The 19227-nt window shown below is 38.0% G+C and overlaps 1 protein-coding gene across 3 annotated transcripts in view; it reads right to left on the reverse strand.

The window, feature by feature from the left end:
* TMLHE (trimethyllysine hydroxylase, epsilon) overlaps window positions 1–19227 on the reverse strand; it is a 91615-nt gene that overhangs the window by 58898 nt on the left and 13490 nt on the right. For 2 of the 3 annotated variants that reach the window (XM_039225341.1, XM_039225338.1), the window contains exons 2-3: window positions 15858–16039; window positions 1083–1259 (exon numbers count right to left, since the gene is read on the reverse strand). In XM_039225341.1, coding sequence (XP_039081272.1) covers window positions 1083–1259; window positions 15858–16038 — 358 coding nt within the window. In that variant the 5' untranslated portion in view covers window position 16039. Of the gene's footprint in view, window positions 1–1082; window positions 1260–8531; window positions 8602–15857; window positions 16040–19227 lie in introns of those variants that run through there. The other variant, XM_039225340.1, reaches the window with a different exon arrangement.

The raw sequence follows: 19227 nt of genomic DNA on the forward strand, positions 1-19227 counted from the left end.
AATATCCAAAATATATTAAGAACGAACACAACTCAACATCAAAAAAGCAAATAATCTGATTAACAATGGACTGAGAACCTGAATAAACATTTTTCCAAGAAGACATCCAGATGGTCAAAAGACACATGAAAAGATGCTCATCATCACTCATCATCAAGGAAATGAAAATGACAACCACCATGAGACATCACCTACACATGTCAGAATGGCTAGCATCAAAAAGATAACTAATAAGTGTTGTCGAGGATGTGAAGAAAAGGGATCACTTATGCAGTGTTGGTGGGAATGTAAATTGATGCAGCCACTGTGGAAAACAGCTCTGTGGTTCCTCAAAAAATTAAAAATAGAAATACTGTACTAATAATTCAACTGTTGGGTATTTACCCAAAGAATACACCAATTTAAAAAGATACATGCACCACTATGTTTACTGCAGCATTATTCACAATACCCAAGATAGGGAGGCAGCCCAAGTGACTACTGATAGATGAATGGATAAAGAAGATGTGATATATATACACACAATGGAATGTTATTCAGCCATAAAAAAATGAGATCTTGTCATTTGCAACAACATGGATGGACTGAGAAGGTATTTGTTCAGTGGAATAAGTCAGACAGAGAAAGACAGTACCACATGATTTCACTTATATGTGGAATCTAAAAACACAAAACAAATGAACAAAAAAACAGTTCCTTAAATACAAGATAGACAATTGGTGGCTGCCAGAGGGGGAGGGAGGAGGGGCATAATTGGTGAAGGGGATTAAGAAGCATAAACTTGCAGTTATAAAGTTGACAAGCCACAGAGATGAAAGGTATGGCATAGGGAATATACAGTCAATAATGCAGTAATAATGTTGTACGGTCATAGATGGTGACTACATGCATTGTGAGCACTGAGTAAGGTACAGAATTGTCAAGTCAATGTTATACACCTGAAACTAAGAAAACATTTTATGTTAATTATACGTCAATAAAAAAACAGAATTCTCTGTTATGGAATGGGGCAAACCAGTTTTGTAAAATAATTGTTCTTTAGAAGAATACTCCAATGAGGGCAAAGTCTCTTGTCTACTCACAAGTGAAAAAGAGTGTGGTCTCATCCAGACAAATGGTCTTTGGCTTGATGCATAAATCTACACTGGCAGTGTCCAGGCTGCGCTGGTGGGTCTTGGAGTTGTAGCACGAAGCTGAGCGGCAGTGGTCTCGAAGCCACACGTAATCAAAGCGCATCACGGTGTTTGCATATTGCAGTTCTAGGGGAAAGCATTCTTGCAGGTTATTTAATGTATTACTTTACAAAAAGAAATAATTGTTTATTTAGGAAAACTTAAAAACAGTAAGTAGTAGTCAGAAAACTTCCTTCAAAAAGTTTTCTACCAAGAAACAAACAAGAGCTATGAGAACACAAGCCCTCAGATAGAAAACATCCTATACAACTTCTACAATTAAAACAGTGTGACGGGGGCGGGGGGTGCCTGGGTGGCTCAGTCGGTTAAGTGTCTAACTTCGGCTCAGGCCATGATTTCACAGTTCGTGGTTTTGAGCCCTGCGTCGGGCTCTGTGCTGACAGCCAGCTCAGAGCCTGGAGCCTGCTTCAGATTTTGTGTCTCCCTCTCTTTCTGATCCTCCCCTGCTCAAGCTGTCTCTCTCTCTCTCTCAGAAATAAATAAAACATTAAAAAAAATAAAAGTGTGATGATAGGATAGGAAGAGCAGATAAAACAACACATGCATATAACATGTCCAAAAAGATACCTAAATTCATATAGAAATTTGGTATCTAATAAACTGATAGCTATAATCACTGGGAAAATATGAATTTTAAAATAAATGGCGTTTGGACAACTAGATAGCCATTTGGAAAAGAGACACAATTGGGTCCATACCTCATATTGTCACCAGGTCTCCAAGATAAACTTGAAACAGATCAGAGTTCTACATTTGGAAAAGGAAATCAATGAAGTATTTTAAAAGGAAATACAGGTGGGTAGAGGATATAAAGGAGGTACTTGTACTATTCTTGCAACTTTTCTGTTAGTTTGAAGTTATACCAAAATAAAAAGTTGCCAAAAAATCAAAGACTTTCCTATATATTGGGTTACTAATTTAGAAAAGGTAAATGAAAATGAGATCAAATTTATTAGAGGAACAAAAACTATAATGCGGCTGGGTATAAACAAAAATGTGGAAGACTGCTTACAGAGAAATGTATATAAGTTATCCTAAAGGGCTTGAAGGAAATCTGAATGGAGAAATATGCTCAAAGGTGGGCAGATTCAATAATTAAAAGATGCACATTCTCCCAGAATTTAGTACATAAAATTCCACGTACTTCCAATCCAAATTCCCACTGAAATTTTCATGTACTGGACAGGCTAATTCCAAAATTCATATTCAAAACTAATAAACTTATAATTTTGAAAAATAAGAAGAAAGGCAAGGGGGGAACTGTCTTACAAAACAAAAAACATATAAAGCTATAGTCATTTAAAAAGTATGGTACTTGAAAAAAGAAAAAACAGAGAGGGAGACAAACCATAAGGGACTCTTAACCATAGGGAACAAACTGAGGGTTGCTGGAGGGGAGACAGGGGAGGGGAATGGGCTAAATGGGTGATGGGGATTAAGGAGGGCACTTGTAATGGGCACTGGGTGTTGTATGTAAGTGATGAATCACTAACTTCTATTCCTGAAACCAATATTACACTATATGTTGACTAACTAGAATTAAAAAAAAAAAAAGTATGGTATTTGTGCAGAACAGGTGAACAGATGAAGGGAATAGAATAGAGTTCTAAAACAGCCCCAAGTATACATGGAAATATGTTTATGTTAAAGGTGTCATTTCATAACAGTAGAGAAAAGATAGATTATTCAATAACTAGTTTCGGAAAAAAGAATATTTGAAAAATTGGACTCTGGATTGATATCATTCAAAACAGTAAAGTACTGACAGATCAAAATATAAAAAATAAAATTATTATACACTGACAATCTTGAGGCAGGAATGGCCATTTTAATATATACAAAAAGCATACAATAACTTTTTCTATATGAAAAGAAACTTGTTTTGCAAACAACATAAAAAAACCATGTTAAGTGGCAAGTTCCTGACCTACCTAGGATCCCTGGAGTAATAAAATTGTGTGTGTATGCGGGTAGTCCTACATTTTTCCATGGAGAGGATCCATAGCTTTCAGTAGAATTCCTATGGGATTCATTACCTAAAAACATTGAGAATCCTGCCCTTGAAGTGACAAAAGTGATTAACTTCATTCAGGTGGGTCATTACACTGAGCTAATCCAGGAGGCAACAAGTAGCCTGTGGGTCACAGAGAGCCTGTGGCCTGTTTTCATACAGCTTGCAAGATAAGCATGGTTTTTACATTCTAAAAATGTTGTAAGACAAAAACAAAAGAAGACCATGAAACAGATATGTACACAACCCATGAAGCTGAAAATATTTACTATCTAGCCCTTTACAGAAAGTGCTTGCTGCTTCCTAAAATAATTCATTGCATAAAATCCTTTATCACCTTCTCTTCCACTTCTGGTGCGCTCTCAGGACTTGCTAATATCACTACCTCAATAGCTTTTGAAACCTTTTTTCTCAACCAACCCTTCCTCACACTGTATGCAGTAGTCCATATAGGCCTATAATATGCCATCTTCTCTGCAGCCTTTAAGTCCTTGTACATGCAGCTCCCTCTGACTTGAACATTTATCCTCACTCTGTCACCCCTCTTTCCTTGCCTAAGTCCTATTCTGTATTCGTGACTCAGTTCAGAGGTTATATCTTACAAGCAGTCATATATAACTCTTCCGTTTGGGTTAGGTACCTCTACTCTTTGTTCTTACGGCACCCTATGTGTCGCCTAAAAGCATTATCATGCTGTCTTATAATGGTTTACAGGTTTGTCTTTTTTTTTTAATAGTTCATTGTCAAGTTGGATTCCATATAACACCCAGTGCTCATCCCCACAAGTGCCCTCCTCCATGCCCATCACCCCCCTTCCCCTCCCCCCAATACCCATCAGTCCTCAGTTTGTTCTCAGCATTCAAGAGTCTCTCATGGTTTGCCTCCCTCCCTCTTCTCCCCTTCTTCTCCCCCATGGTCCTCCGTTAAGTTCCTCCTATACGTGCAAATATGGTATCTGTCCTTCTCTGCCTGACTTATTTCGCTCAGCATAACACCCTCAAGGTCCATCCATGTTGCTACACATGGACAGATTTCATGCTTTCTCATTGCCATGTAGTATTCCATCATATAGATAAACCACATCTTCTTGATCTATTCGTCAGTTGATGGACATTTAGGCTCTTCCCATGATTTGGCTATTGTTGAGAGTGCTGCTATGAACGCTGGGGTCCATGCGCTCCTATGCATCAGCACTCCAGGATCCCTTGGGTAAATTCCTAGCAGTGCTATTACTGGGTCACAGGGGAGTTCTACTGTTCATTTTTTGAGGAACCTCCACACTGTCTTCCAGAGGGGCTGCACCAGTTTACATTCCCACCAACAGTGTAGGAGGGTGTACAGGTTTGTCTTTACCAAAGACTAGGAGCACCTTTAAGATAGTGAGTATGCCTTCTTCATCACTGCATGTTTAGTACTTATCACAGTGTCTAGTTTCTGGCAGGTGGCCATTAAATGTCTGCTGAGGAAATCAATGAGCAGTGCTGAAGCTGCCTTACTGGTAACTCTAATATAGTTTATACATCAGAAATGAAAAGGATCCTCTCATTAAAACTAAGCATGGCCTTCTCTTGATCTGTTAACTGTCTAGTAATCCTGACTACTACCTGCCATACATATCTGTTTTCAGGTTAGGAGTTGCTAGGCACATACATATGGTAGTGGAATCACATGTCCTATGTGGCTATACTTAATCTCTTTGCAAGCTCTAGAACATCCCCTTCATTTTAGTCTAATTGCTATGCTTACTGTCCATCCCATGACTGAGTTCATTCTCGCCTTTGCACTTGACATCTTTCTCCTTGAAATTATAAGCTCCCCTAATTAAATGACCATCCTTTACTCCAAAATCTAGTAAAAATTCATTTACTCAAGGAAGCTTCCTTGAACAACCCTACATTTTCTTTGAAATTATTTGGTAGTTAACAACTTAATTTGTATTTGCATATGGCATAAGGTATTCATACTTCTTATATTTATTTACTTATTGTATGTTTCTTGGATACCACATCTTACATCTTGGGTCTCTAGAAGTTCTCAGCTATACACACAATTGACACTAAACAAATGTTTATTAACTAGGCCAAAACATCAGTACAGAAAAGAAACTTGGGATTCATCTTAACTCATCTTTTTCATAATCTGCGTTTAATTGATCACCAACTTGTGCTGATTCTGCCTCCTAAATCTTTCTAAAACCTATATGACCTTTCTGCTGCTTTCTTCTGCCACATTCAGGCAACCACCATCTTTCACTGTGGGCCTCCACAAAGAGATTTTTAAAATTGGACTTGTGACATCAGATTGTATTTTGGAAAGAGTGTTCTGGTTTGTTACCATTAGCAGGGCAAGACAATGCTATAGTCACAGTGGGAGGATAGTTGCTCCCTTGCTCCTCTGAAACTCATGCTGTCCTAGATAACTCCACCCCTCTTCATTACTCTAAACAAATATCTCCTGAGTGGCTCTATTTCTAAATAAATAAATAATGATCCGTTTATTGCCATTCCTCTGCTGTCAGCATTCTTAACAACTTTATCACCATTAATTGCAATACCTTTATAATTTTTATTTTGAACATCCTATCCTACATCTTGTTCCCTTATCAGTTCAATTATTTGTGCACTCCTCACTCCGATACTCCTTCAACCCCACCAAGAGCTCTAATCCATTGACCACAACCTCCTTTTCGTCATCCATCATCTTGTCTCCTTTAATGTTTTCATTTCTCTCCTATGGAGCCCAGCTGCAATGGTCCGTCATTTTATTTTATTTTATTTTATTTTTTTTTTGGTCCGTCATTTTAATCAGTTCCTTGAAAACACCCTAACTCCCGTGCCCTTCTCTCTCCCTCCACCATGCTTCCCTGAAAAAGCCCCACTCCTAAAAAATTCAAGTCCCCACTTTGTGCCTGCAGCCAAGCAGCTGAACATTGTCAGAGAAAATTTTCCAAACTGCAATGGCTATTCTCGTTTTAAAACCATCACCAAAAATCTCAAATGAGTAGTCACCATTGCCAAACAATCCTTGCATAATTTCCTAGGAAAATCACTCACTCACTCTCAAAGACTATTTCACACTGTCTCCTCTCTCCTCAAACTGCCAGCACCGCCTCTCCCTTCCCATTTGCAACTGGTGACTTTGCTTACTCCTTCAAAGAGAATACAGAAGCAATTAGAAGAGAATCTCCAGAAATTCATGCTCCTTCCACATCCACCCACTTACCCACACCTGTGCATATATATTCTACCTTCCTTCCTGTTACTATGGTTGAAACGTGTGCACTTAACCAAAGCCAACACTTCCATTTAGGAATTAGATCCTACCTCTTCTCTCCCACACAGGCACTACACTTCTGAAATCGCTCCACCCCCCTCCTTTGCATTACCAAAATTTCCCTCCTTACTGGATCGTTCTCATCAGCAAACATGTTGTAATATCCCTCCATCTTAAAACAATGTTCCCCTTCACTCTATGTACCCCTCCCATTACTACCCCACCTCAATCATATTCCTTTTCATAGTGGAACTTATGGCTTGATGCTTCCACTACCTTCTCCAATTTCCTCTTAATAAACTTGCTTTAAGTTTTAGAATGGTTTTAGATTTACAGAAAAGCTACAAATACAGAGTTCCAATAAAGCCCTTTATTATGAATATTTTATATTAGTTTGGTAAATTTGCCACAACTAATGAATAAATATTGATACATAATTACCAAAATCTCATACTTTATTTGAATTTTGTTAGTTTCCCCTCAATGGCCTTTTTCTATTCTAGACTTGGTCATCATGTCTCCTTGGGCTTCTCTGGGCGGTGACTTTCCTTGTTTTTGATGACCTTGACAGATACTGGTTAGGGATTTTGTTAGTGTTCCCCCATTTGGGTTTGTATGATGATTTTCTCATGGTTACAGTGGGGTTATAGTATAGCCTATAATATAGGTTTTTGGGAGAATGGCTACACAAGTGAAGTGCCCCTTTCAGCACATCATATCAATGGGACATGCTAGTAATAGGACTTATTACTAATGATGTTATCCTTTAATACCTGGCCAAGGTAGAGCTTGCCAGGTTTCCCTACTTACAGTTATTCTCTCTCCTTCCATATTCTATTCTTTGGCAGCAAGTCACTAAAGGCAGCCTACATGCTAGGACTGGGGAGTTAAGATCCACCTCCATAGTGGGAAGAGGGGAAATACTGACGTAAATTATTTGGAATTCTCCTGTGCAGGAGATTTGTCTCTACGTTCCCCATTTGTTTTCAATCATTTGCTTATATCAACATGGACCCATGGACACTTATTTTTTATTTTGGGTCAGAATCCAATATATATTATTTATTTTCTTGCTCGAATTGTTCCAGCTTCGGCCACTGGCAACTCTTTTAGTCGGCTCTTGTGTCCCTTTAACATTGTCTCATTTTTTTTTTTTTTTTTAGCACTTCCTTACCTTCTGGCACGTCAAGATTCTCCAGGCTTATCTTGTATTTTCCCTGACCCAGCCCTAGAAGAAGTCATTTCTCCCAGAAGGCTTGGTTCCTTTCTCTGGAGAATAGTATTAGATCTGGTCACTGAATGCACTCACTGCTACTGAGGTGTCACTGCTTCAGGCTCTCGCAATGGACAGAGCTTGGAGATATACTGTCCTCGTGAAAAACCATATCTATAATTATTCCTGTATGCATCCAGCTGTATCTATATTCAGCCAGACATAAGTTCATATTGATGTCTCCAACTTTAATCCAGAACCCCACGATTCATTCTAGCATTTCCCCTGTGCTTATTTGTAACCACACTCTCTGATGCTGAGGAACCTAGCTCCCACCATCTGCCATGCTCTTGTGTGTTTCATCCCAGTACATATACAGCAGTTTTGGAACTGTAAATCTGTTTTCATATAAGAAACAACTTGGTGGGGGTAGAGGGGAGGGGAAGGGGGGTGATGGGCATGGAGGAGGGCACTTGTGGAGATGAGCACAGGGTGTTATATGGAAACCAACTTGACAATAAACTATTAAAAAAAAAAGAAAGAGAAACGTCACTGAGGTTTAGAGTTTGCTATTTGTTTGAGCAAATGGCCAAAATACCTCAATCTCTGCAAAAATAAAACTTATAATAATCCCATCTAGCCTACAATTGTGGCTATTAAATGCAATACATTTTATGAATAAACTTTATTAAAAGAAAAAAGAAACAACTTTAAAAACTAGAGTACAGTGCTTATGTATAGCTCCTTTTGTCTTTAGCCTTACAGTTTCCAGTCAAAACACTGTTTTCCAACATTATGTAGGCCAGCACCTTCCCATCCATTCCCTTCAATAGTTACATACTTGTAATACAGCTGGTTTCATTTATCACAGGCTGTATTCCATCTTCAGATCTGACCTCCTGGTTGATTTTCTAAAATTTGTATACATTTAAATTAGTATAGTTTCACTTTTTGCTATAAAGTTCTATAGGTTTTTTTTTTTCAAATGTAGTTATTGCTACTACATTGCCGTACAGATTGTTTCTAATATCCTAAAAAAATCCTGTGTTACACTACAACCTCCCAAACCCCTGATTTGTTTTCTGTCCCTATGGTTTTGCCTTTAACAGAATGTCATATGAATGAAATCATACGTATGTAGCTTGTAATGGTTAGGCTTCTTTCATGTAGCAAAATGCATTTAAGATTCACACTGTTGTGTGAATTAATAGCTCATTAATTGTGTGAAGAGCTCATTCCTTTTTATTGTTGAATAGTATTCCATTGTATGGATGTACTACAGTTTTTAATCAACCTTTTGAAGGATATCTGGGTAGCTTCCCACTTATTATGAATAAAGCTGTTAATCATGTGTGGGGTTTATAAATCAGATGGGTAGATACCCAGAGTGCAACTGCCAGCAAGTCTGTTTAATTTTAGAAGAAACTGCCAAACTGTCTTCCAGAGCGGATGTACCATTTCTGTATAATCACCAGCAATGTATAGGAGTTTCTGTTGCTCTGCATCGTTGCCATCATTTAGTACTATCAGTTTTTTTGGGAGGGTTTAGTTATTCCAATAGGTGTATATGGTATCTCCTTTTCACTTTAATTTGCATTTACCTAAAGAAAATGATGTTGAGCATCTTTTCACATGCTTATCTGCCATACTTACATCCTTTGTAATGAAATGCCTGTTCAGATCTTCCCACCCTTTTATTGTTTAATTTTTTTTAATGTTTATTTTTGAGAGAGAGAGAGACAGAGAGACAGAGACTGACTGTGAGTGGGGAGGGGCAGAGAGAGAGGGAGACAACAAAATCCAAAGCAGGCTCCAGGCCCTGAGCTGTCAGCATAGAGCTCTACACAGGGCTCAAACCCACAAGCTGTGAGATCATGACCTGAGCTGAAGTCAGATGCCTAACCGACTGAGCCATCCAGGTGCCCCAAGATCTTCCCACCCTTTTAAAAAGTGCGTTGTTTTCTTATTAAGTTCTAACAGGTCTTATATATTTGGCATGCACATCTTTACTCAGATATGTGGTTTGCAAAAATTTTCTCCAAGTATGTGGCTTTTCTTTTCATTCTCTTAACAGTGTCTGCCAGAGAAAAAAATGTCTTGAATTTTGATAGAGTCCAGTTTATCATTGTCCCCTTAATCAGTTATACTGCTGAGCGAAATAAGTCAGGCAGAGAAGGACAGATATGATATGTTTGCATGTATAGGTGGATTAGGAGGAACTTAAAGGAGGACCATGGGGTAGGAGAAGGGGAAAAATAGTTGAGGAGAGGGAGGGAGGCAAACCATGAGAGACTCTTGAATGCTGAGAACAAACTGAGGGCTGATGGGGTGGGGGGGAGGGGGGAGGGGCACTGAGAGGGGCACTTGTGGGGATGAGCACTGGGTGTTATATGGAAACCAACTTGACAATAAACTATTTAAGGAAAAAAATAAAGTTGTATCTAAGAACTCTTTGATTAATTAAAGGTAATGCTTTGTCCTGTTTTCTTACACAACTTTTATAGTTTCGCATTTTATATTTAGACCCATAATCAACTTTGAGTTAATAGTTACACCGATTATGATGTGTCAGCATTTTGATTTGGTTTTGTTTTTTTGCATATGGATATCTAATTGTTCCAGCACCACTTTTTGAAAAAAATATCTTCAAAGAATTGAATTTGCATTTTTGTCAAAAATCAGTTTACTGTATTTGTTTGGGTCTATTTCTGGGCTCTCCATCTCATTATCTCATTCCACTAATCTGTGGGTCTATCCTTTTGCCAACACCACACTGTCTTGATTATTGTAGCTTTATAGTAAGTCCTAAAGTTAGGTAGTTTGAGGTTGTTTTTTTTTGAATTGCATTCATCAGTCTGGTACCTTTCCTTTCCACATACATTTTATAATCAGTTTGTTGATATCTACAAAAAAAGCTTGAGTGGGATTACATCAAATCTATAGATCATGTTGAGAATTCTCATTTCAACAATATTGAGTGATTTAGTTCTTTCATTTCTTCCATCAGTGTTTTGCAGTTTTCTGCATACAGACTCTAAAATATTGAACTACTTAACCTAAGTACTTAGCTTTTTTGGTGCTATTATAAATGGTATTGATTTCTTAATTTCAAATCGCAGCTGTTAGTTGTTATAGGAAAGCAAATGACTTCTGTATATTAGCCTTGTATCATGCAACCTTATTAAACTTACTTTCATGAAATTTTTGTAGATCCTTTGGGTGTTTTTACATAGATATATAATTTGCAAAATAGGTTTTATTTCTTCCTTTCTAATATGCATGTCTTTATTTTTCTTCTTTATTGCACTAGTTAGGATTTCCAAAAACAATGTTGAATACAAGTGGTGAGAAAAGGAGATCCTTCTCTTAGTCCTGATCTTAGGCGGAAGGAATTCAATCTCTTGACATTAAGTATGAGGCTCATTGTATGTTTTTCATACATATCCTTTATTAGGTTAAGAAAATTCCTTTCTATTCCCAATTTGTTTAGCTTCTTACAATAAATGGGTATTGAGTTTTGTTAAACTGTTTGTCTGAACCTAATGAGATGATTATATGGTGCTTCTTAGTCTATGCATGTGGTGGATTACATTGATTTTTTTTTTTAATGCTGAAAGAGACTTGTATTCCTGGGATGAATCCTAGCTGGCCTTGATCTTTTTTATATATCATTGGATTCAATTTGTTGATATTCTGGCATGATTTTTATATTTACGTTCATGAATACTCATCTATAGTTTTCCTTTCTTTTATTGTCTTTGTCTAAATTTGGTATTAGGATAATGACGCTCTCAAAAAGTAAGTTTGGAAGTGTCCTTTATTCTATTTTCTGGAAGAGAATATATAAAATTGGTGGCATTTCTTTCTGAAATGTTTGGTCGAATTCATGAGTGAAACCATCTTGGCCAGGTGTTTTCTTGTTTCAAAGTTTTGTGTTCTGTTTTTTGTTTTTTGTTTTTTTTTTACTACTATTTCTTTAATAGATTTGGGACTATTCAAGTTATATAGTTTTTCTTGAGTAAGTTTTGGTATTTTGTGTCTTAGTTTGCTCAGGCCACCACAACAAAATGCATAGACTGGTTGGCTTACACAATGGAAGTTTATTTTCTAACAGTTCTGGAGGCTAGAAGTCCAAGATAAAGGCACCAGACAATTTGGTTCCTGCTGAGAGCTCTCTTTCTGGTTTGCAGATGGCTACCTTCTTACTATGTCCTTATGAGAGAAAGGGGGTTGGAGGGCAGGTAGGGAGATATCACTGGAAAATATTTACTCTTCCTCTTTTATACGGGCACCAGTTCATTTGGTTCAGGGCTCTGCCCTCATCATGTCATTTAATCACCTCCTTAAAGACCCTATCTCTAATACGGTAATATGGGGAATTAGGGCTTCAAGGTGAATTTTGGTGGGAGGGAACAATTCACTCCATAGTGGTATATTTGTAGGAACTGGTCCATTTCATCTAAATTATCAAATCTATGGGCATAAAGTTGTTTCTGGTATTCCTCTTATTGTCCTTTTAGTATCTGTAGGATCAGTGATAAAAATTCTTTACATTGGTAATATCTCTTCCCTTCTTTTCTTGCAAATCTGGCTAGAGGCTTATCCATTTTATTGATATTTTCAAATAAACAGCTTTGGATTTCTTGACATTCTTGGTTTCTTCCTCCCATTTTCTGTATCATGAATTTCTGCTCTAATTTTTTGCTATTTCCTTCCTTTTGTTTGCTTTAGGTTTAATTTGCTCTTCTTCATCTAATTTCCTAATGTAGAAGTACAGGTTATTGATTTTGACCTTTATTCTTTTCTAATATATACATTTATGGCTACATATTTCCCTCCAACCACTGCTTTAGCTGCTTACCATAAATTTTGATAGGCCCTATGTTCATTTTCCTTTAGTTCAAAATCTTTTTTAACTTTGAGGCTTTATACCTATATATTTTTTGGAATATAGCTTAATTTCCAAATATTGGAGACTTTTCTGTGTTTTTGTTATTGATTTCTAGTTGATTCCATTATGGTCAGAGTATATAACATACTCTATGTTTTTAGATTCTTTTAAATTGGTTGAGCTTTTTTTATGGCCCAGAATGTGGTCTGTCTTGGTGGATGTTTCATTTAAATTTCAGCACAATGTGTACTTTACTTTTGCTGGATGGATCATTCTATAAATGTCATTAGGTCAAGTTGGTTGATAGTGCTATTCAGGGTATTTATATCCTTACTGATTTTCTGCCTGCTTAATCTATCAATAACGGAGAAGGAGGTTTTAACATTTCCAAGGACAATTGTGGATTTGCTTATTTCTAATTTTATCTCTGTCAGTGTTTGCTTTATGTACTTTGATGGTCTCTTGTTAGGTTCTGCATTTTTAGAATGGTTACACGTTCTCTTAAAGAACTGATCCCTTTATCACTATGTCATGTACCTTTTTACCCCTAATAATCTTCCTTGTTCTGTACACTGCTTGGTCTGAAATATAGCTACTCCTTGTTTGATTATTATTTGCATGGTGCTTCTTTCTCCATCCCTTAATATTGTCCCACAGTGTCTGAATACTGTATGTGTTTTTGTTTATTCTCTCTCCCTTCCACTCCCTCTCTCTCTCTTTTTTTTTTTAATGTTTTTTATTTATTTCTAGGAGAGAGAGAGAGAGACAGCGTGAGCAGGGGAGGGTCAGAGAGAGAGGGAGTCACAGACTGAAACAGGCTCCAGGCTCTGAGCCGGCAGTCAGCACAGAGCCCGACGCGGGGCTCGAACCCACGAACTGCGAGATCACAACCTAAGCCAAAGTCGGACGCTTAATCGACTAAGCTACCCAGGCACCCCTCTCCCTCTCTCTTGTATTTCAGTCTGGGTAATTTCTACGGACTTTTTTTTTTTTTTTTTTTTTACATTTAGTGATATCTTTGAATATGTCAAGTCTACTGATGAACGTATAAATGTCATTCTTCAATTTTGTTACTGTGATTTTGATTTTGAAAATTCTTTCTTATATTTTTCATCACTCTGCTGACATTACCCATCTCGTCTTTCATTTTGTCTCCCTTCTCCATTAGAGTCCTTAACATATTAACCATTCATTTCCTGACTGACAATTTCCATACCCGTGTCACATGTGAGTCTAGTTCTAATGCTGCTTTGTCTCTTCAAATTCTTATTTGTTGCCTTTTAGCATGCTTTGTAATCTTGTTGTTGTTGAAAGGCATAAGTGTTGTATAAAGCACTAGCTACTGACGTAAACAGGACTTTAAGGTAAGTATTTACACCAATCTGGCCAAGACATGGGCTAGGTCTGATGTTTCTTGTCTCTATGGGTACCAAAGACATTATATTCCTCTAGTGACCTTGTTTTTGTCTTCCCTCTTGGCCTTTGGCCTTCTCTTTGTGCTGCACCTCACAGTCTATCTGCTGCAGTTCTCCCAGCTGTAATCCACTGTTCTTCTAACTGGAGGTTCACTGGAAGGTTATAATGTATAATGTATGGAGGAGAAGGGCATTATCTAATATTTGGATGAAGTCTTAGTGTGTGGAGAGAACAGTGGGCCTATGTCTTTGGAGTGTAGCCTTCACAATTGTTTTTCTCCCTTTTCAGGGTTATAGGTTGAACAGTATTCCCCCAAAAGATGTTGAAGTCCTAATCTCTAGTACCTGTGAATGAGACTTTATTTGGAAATAGGGTCTTTGAAGATGATCAAGATATGATGAGGTCATACTGTACTAGGATGGACCCTAAATTCAACAACGGGTACCTTTATAAGGAGAGGTATTTGAAGACACGGAGGAGACACGGGCAAGAAGCCATATGATGACAGAGGCAGAGAGGGGAGTGATGTTGCCACAAGTCAAGGAACACCAGGGATTGTCAGCAACTACCAGAATGTTGAAGAGGCAAGAAAGAGTTCTTTCTTAGAGCCTTTGGAGGAAACATATCCCTGCCTGCCTTGATTTCAGGCTTCTATCTTCCAGAACTATGAAAAAAATAAATTTGTTTCTTTTTGTTGTTGTTTTTTACCTTTTTAAAAAATTTATTTATTTTGAGAGAGAGAGAAAGCACAAGTGGGGAGAGGAGCACAGAGACAGAGAATCCCAAGTCTCTGCACTCTCACCACAGAGCCTGATGAGAGGCTCAAACTCATGAACCGTGAGATCATGACCTTAGCCAAGTCAAATGCTCAATTGACTGAGTCACCCAGGCGCCCCAAATTTCTATTATTTTAAGCCAACTAGTTTATGGTAATTTGTTATAGCAGTGTTAGGAAACTAGTACACAGGGGTAAAGCTTTTTTTCACTTGTGCTACCTAATACCTTACCTGGATGTATCATCCCCAGTCTATGCCTTTGAAACCTTCTTGCCTATATACTGAGGCTTTCTTTTCTTTTTTTTTTCCCCTTATATGAGAGAGGGAGACAGAGTGGGATGGAGTGGAGCAATGTTCCCTTCTCTTTTGCTGGGATGAGATTTTACTGCTGCTGTTTATTATTCTTGTCTTTCTTGAAACCTGTAAGATAATCTTGGAAATAAGTGGCTAGAGATCCTCACAATTGCATGGAAAATATTTGCAGTCCACATAAGAAGTATCTGATATCACACAATGTGAATATAGTTAACACTTGAACTGTACACTCAAACATGGTTAAGATGTTGAATTTCATTTCTGTGGGCTTTATCAATGGAATGCCATTCAGCAATCAAAAAGAATGAAATCTTGCCGTTTGCAACAACATGGATGGAGCTAGCGTGTATATTATTCTAAGCAATATAAGTCAGTCAGAGAAAGACAAATAGCATATGATTTCACTCATATGTGCAATTTAAGAAACAAAACAAACAAAGGGAAAAAAAAAAGAGTCAACCCCAGAAACAGACTTAACTATAGGGAACAAACTGATTTATTGTGGGTTCTTGTTATATGTAGTAGTAAGTTTAGAGAGCACTGGTTGTTAGGGGAAAAATTGTGTGTGTGTGTGTGTGTGTGTGTGTGTGTGTGTTGGGTTGAACAGGTGATGGGGATTAAGGAGTGCACTTATTGTCATGAGCACCAGGTGTTGTATGGAAGTGTTGAATCAATTCTACACCTGAAACTAATATTACACTATATGTTAACTAACTGGAATGAAAATAAAAACTTAAAAAAATAAAGTATCTGTCTCCACACATCTTACCAAAATGATCCTCGTGTTGCTGCCAAGCACAATTCAGAGACTTGGAGGCTGTATGGTGCCAATGGATGGCTAACGGAAATAAGATTCTAAAGTCGGGCTGTCGGAAGGCCGAGCACGTGACTCCTCCCCTCAGCAGATTCTGGAGTCTGCCCTGTAGGTGGGGCAACCTGCAGCACCACATCCTGGGACATTTGACAGTGAGAAGAGAGAGTTAGTAACGATATAAACAACTTTTATGAGGCTGTAGGAATATACCAGATGTAACTATAGGAAAGAATAGATTTAATTATCTCAACTCAGAGGCTTAAACAAAGGAAAAATTCTGAAAAGCTAAGCATAAGTGGTCTATAACCATCACTTCCATTTTCTCACTACATACTCTTTTTTTATGCTTTGTAATCTTGCTTCTAACATACTATTTAACTTTAGTGGTTCTTTAAAAATTAACTAATTAAAGTTTTTTTTAATGTTTACTTAATTTTGAGAGGGAGAGAGAGGCAGAGTGCAAATGAGGGAAGGGCAGAGAGAGAGGGAGACACAGAATTCAAAGCAGGCTCCAGGCTCTGAGCTATCAGCACGGAGCCCCATGTGGGGCTGGAACTCGCGAATGGTGAGATCATGACCTCAGCTGAAGTTAGATGCTTAACTGACTGAGCCACCCAGGCGCCCCCCAAATTCAGTAACTTTAACGTTACAATCACATTAAAGAATTGCTTTTCGGGTCTCATCCTGTGGGCCCTCTTCTCTTGTGACACTATTGATCACGCTCACCTGACTTCTTATAACTTTTTTTCCCCACTGATTATGTGTGATTGTGAGCAAGTTACTTAAACTCTCAGTTACTCTGGTTTCCTGTTTTGTAAAATGAAGATAATAATAATACTTAATGGGTTTAATATAAAGACTAAAGTACTTAGAACTCTGTCCCATAGTATTATTATCATCATCATTACTTTAAAGGTTATTGTTGGGGATAAAATCTGTCTGTTGGTAAAAGTACCTTGATACACCTGCTTAGAGTTGGCGACTACTTGAGTGTCACGATTTCAGAAAGATTAATAAAAAAACCACTTCATTTGCATAATACCTTTAAAAGAATTAATTTGTCCGGTGGGAAAAGAGGGAGTAAGACATCCAACTACTGAGAAGGTGTATGATGCTTGATGTGACCCTTCACAATAACCTCTTAAGGTCACCAAATGCACAGTGATTATTTTCAGTGTTATGTGCATGTGTGTGTGTGGTGTAAACTGAGGAAGGAACTGAATTTCATGTTGATGTGGGATGACACCAATCATAGATTCAGAGGCCATAGCTAGAGATCTAACTGCATATGCTGCTGACTTGGGGAGGGTTCCAAAATAACAGGCTACGAAATGAGGAGCTGAAGTCAAATTTATTGATATTTTATGGGTGTAGGCAAGGGGCAGAGAATGGTGAGGCTTCTGCTGGTATCTCAGTTACATTTATGTTCTCTATGGTCTCTTGTTTCCCAAACTCCTACCTACAGCTATTATCTAAGACAGAGGCTGGCAAATTATGGTCAATGCCTATTTTTGTATGGGCCACAAGCTAAGAATGGATTTTATAGTTTTAAAGGATTAGAGGGGCTCCTGGGTGGGTCAGTCACTTGAGCATCCGACTCTTGATTTCAGCTCAGGTCATGATACCAGGGTCATGGAATCAAGCTCCATGTCAGGTTCTGTGCTGAGTGTGGGCCCTGGTTTAGACTCTCTCCCCCTCTGAAGAGGGGTGATGGGTACGGAGGAGGGCACTTGTGGGGATGAGCACTGAGTGTTATATGGACACCAACTTGATAATAAACTATTAAAAAATAAAAATAAATTATTAAAAAAAAGATTATCTCCCCCTCTCCCCTGCCCATTCTTTCTCTCTCTCTCCCTCTCTCAAAAATGAATGAATGAATGAATGAATAAAAGGTTGTAAAAAAAAAAACAAAAAATATGAGGCCAAGACCATATGTGGCCTATAAAGTCTACAATATTTACTATTTGGTCCTTCAAAGTACAATTTTTCAAACCCCTGGTTTAGTGCTCAATTCTTTTTTTTTTTTAAGTTTATTTATTTTGAGAGCATGAGAGATGTGGTGGGTGGTGGGGGGAGCAGAGAAAGAGGGAGAGAGGGAATCCCAAGCAAGCTCCACACTATCAGCACAGAGCCCAAGGCAGGGCTTGATCTCATGAACCGTGAGATTGTGACTTAAGTGAGATTGTGACTTAAGGCAAAACCGAGAATTGGGCACTTAACCACTGAGTCACCCCTAACTGACACGAATTCTTAATCAAATACTCTTCTCCCTTTATATTGGATTGCTCCCCCAGGAAACCACTCTAAAGCAAGTATATATATATATATATATATATATATATATATATATATATATACTTATATATACTTATATATATATATTCATTTCTTCATTATTTCACCTAACAAATATTACTGAGCATGTATAAAACAGGTACTTTATATTTTTTTTACATTTTTTAAATGCTTATTTTTGAGAGAGAGACAGAATGTGAGGGGGAGGGGCAGAGAGAGAGGAAGACACAGAATCTGAAGCAGGCTCCAGGCTCTGAGCTGTCAGCACAGAGCCCGACGCAGGGCTTGAACCCATGAACAATAAGATCATGACCTGAGCTGAAGTCAGATGCTTAACTGACTGAGCCACTCAGGTGCCCCTAACAGGTACTTTCTTAAATACTGGGAAAAGAAACATAAATAAGTCAGCAATCCCTGCCACCATTCAAGAAACTCACAGTCTAATAGGGAAGAAAGACAAATATAGGGTGATAACTACTACTACTTATGACATTTTTAAACACAGAATACAGTGAAAAACTGCAAAGGAGAAAGCAGTTAACTATGCCTGGTAAAATCGGCTCCACATGATCTATATTATTTGAAGAACTGTTTTATTGTTTTGTATTTACTTACAAAATAAAATATGCTCCTGTGTAAAAAGAAAAGAAAGAAAAATCTACACAACACAGAAATATAGAAAATAAAATGTGAAGCCTCCTGTCCTCAATATTTGTCTCTCTCACTCATCACCAGTCAACAATCAACAGTTTGATTGTTTCAGATCACACACAGTTGAAGTTTCCACACCTTCTATACTCCCAAAAATACATTTTGCATTTGATAGTTTTCAGATCATCCGGGGAAATACTTAAGAGTGCAATTCATGGGGGGCACCTGGAGGGCTCGACAGGTTAAGTGTCCAACTCTTGGTTTTGGCTCAGGTCACGATCTCATGGTTCGATGGTATTGAGCCCTGGGTCAGCCTTTGCACTGGCAGCATGGAGCCTGCTTGGGATTATCTCTCCCTCTCTCTCTGCCCCTCCCA

Source organism: Hyaena hyaena, unplaced genomic scaffold (genome assembly GCF_003009895.1).
Source record: "Hyaena hyaena isolate Hyena2069 unplaced genomic scaffold, ASM300989v1 scaffold_2062, whole genome shotgun sequence".
Taxonomy (NCBI): domain Eukaryota; kingdom Metazoa; phylum Chordata; class Mammalia; order Carnivora; family Hyaenidae; genus Hyaena; species Hyaena hyaena.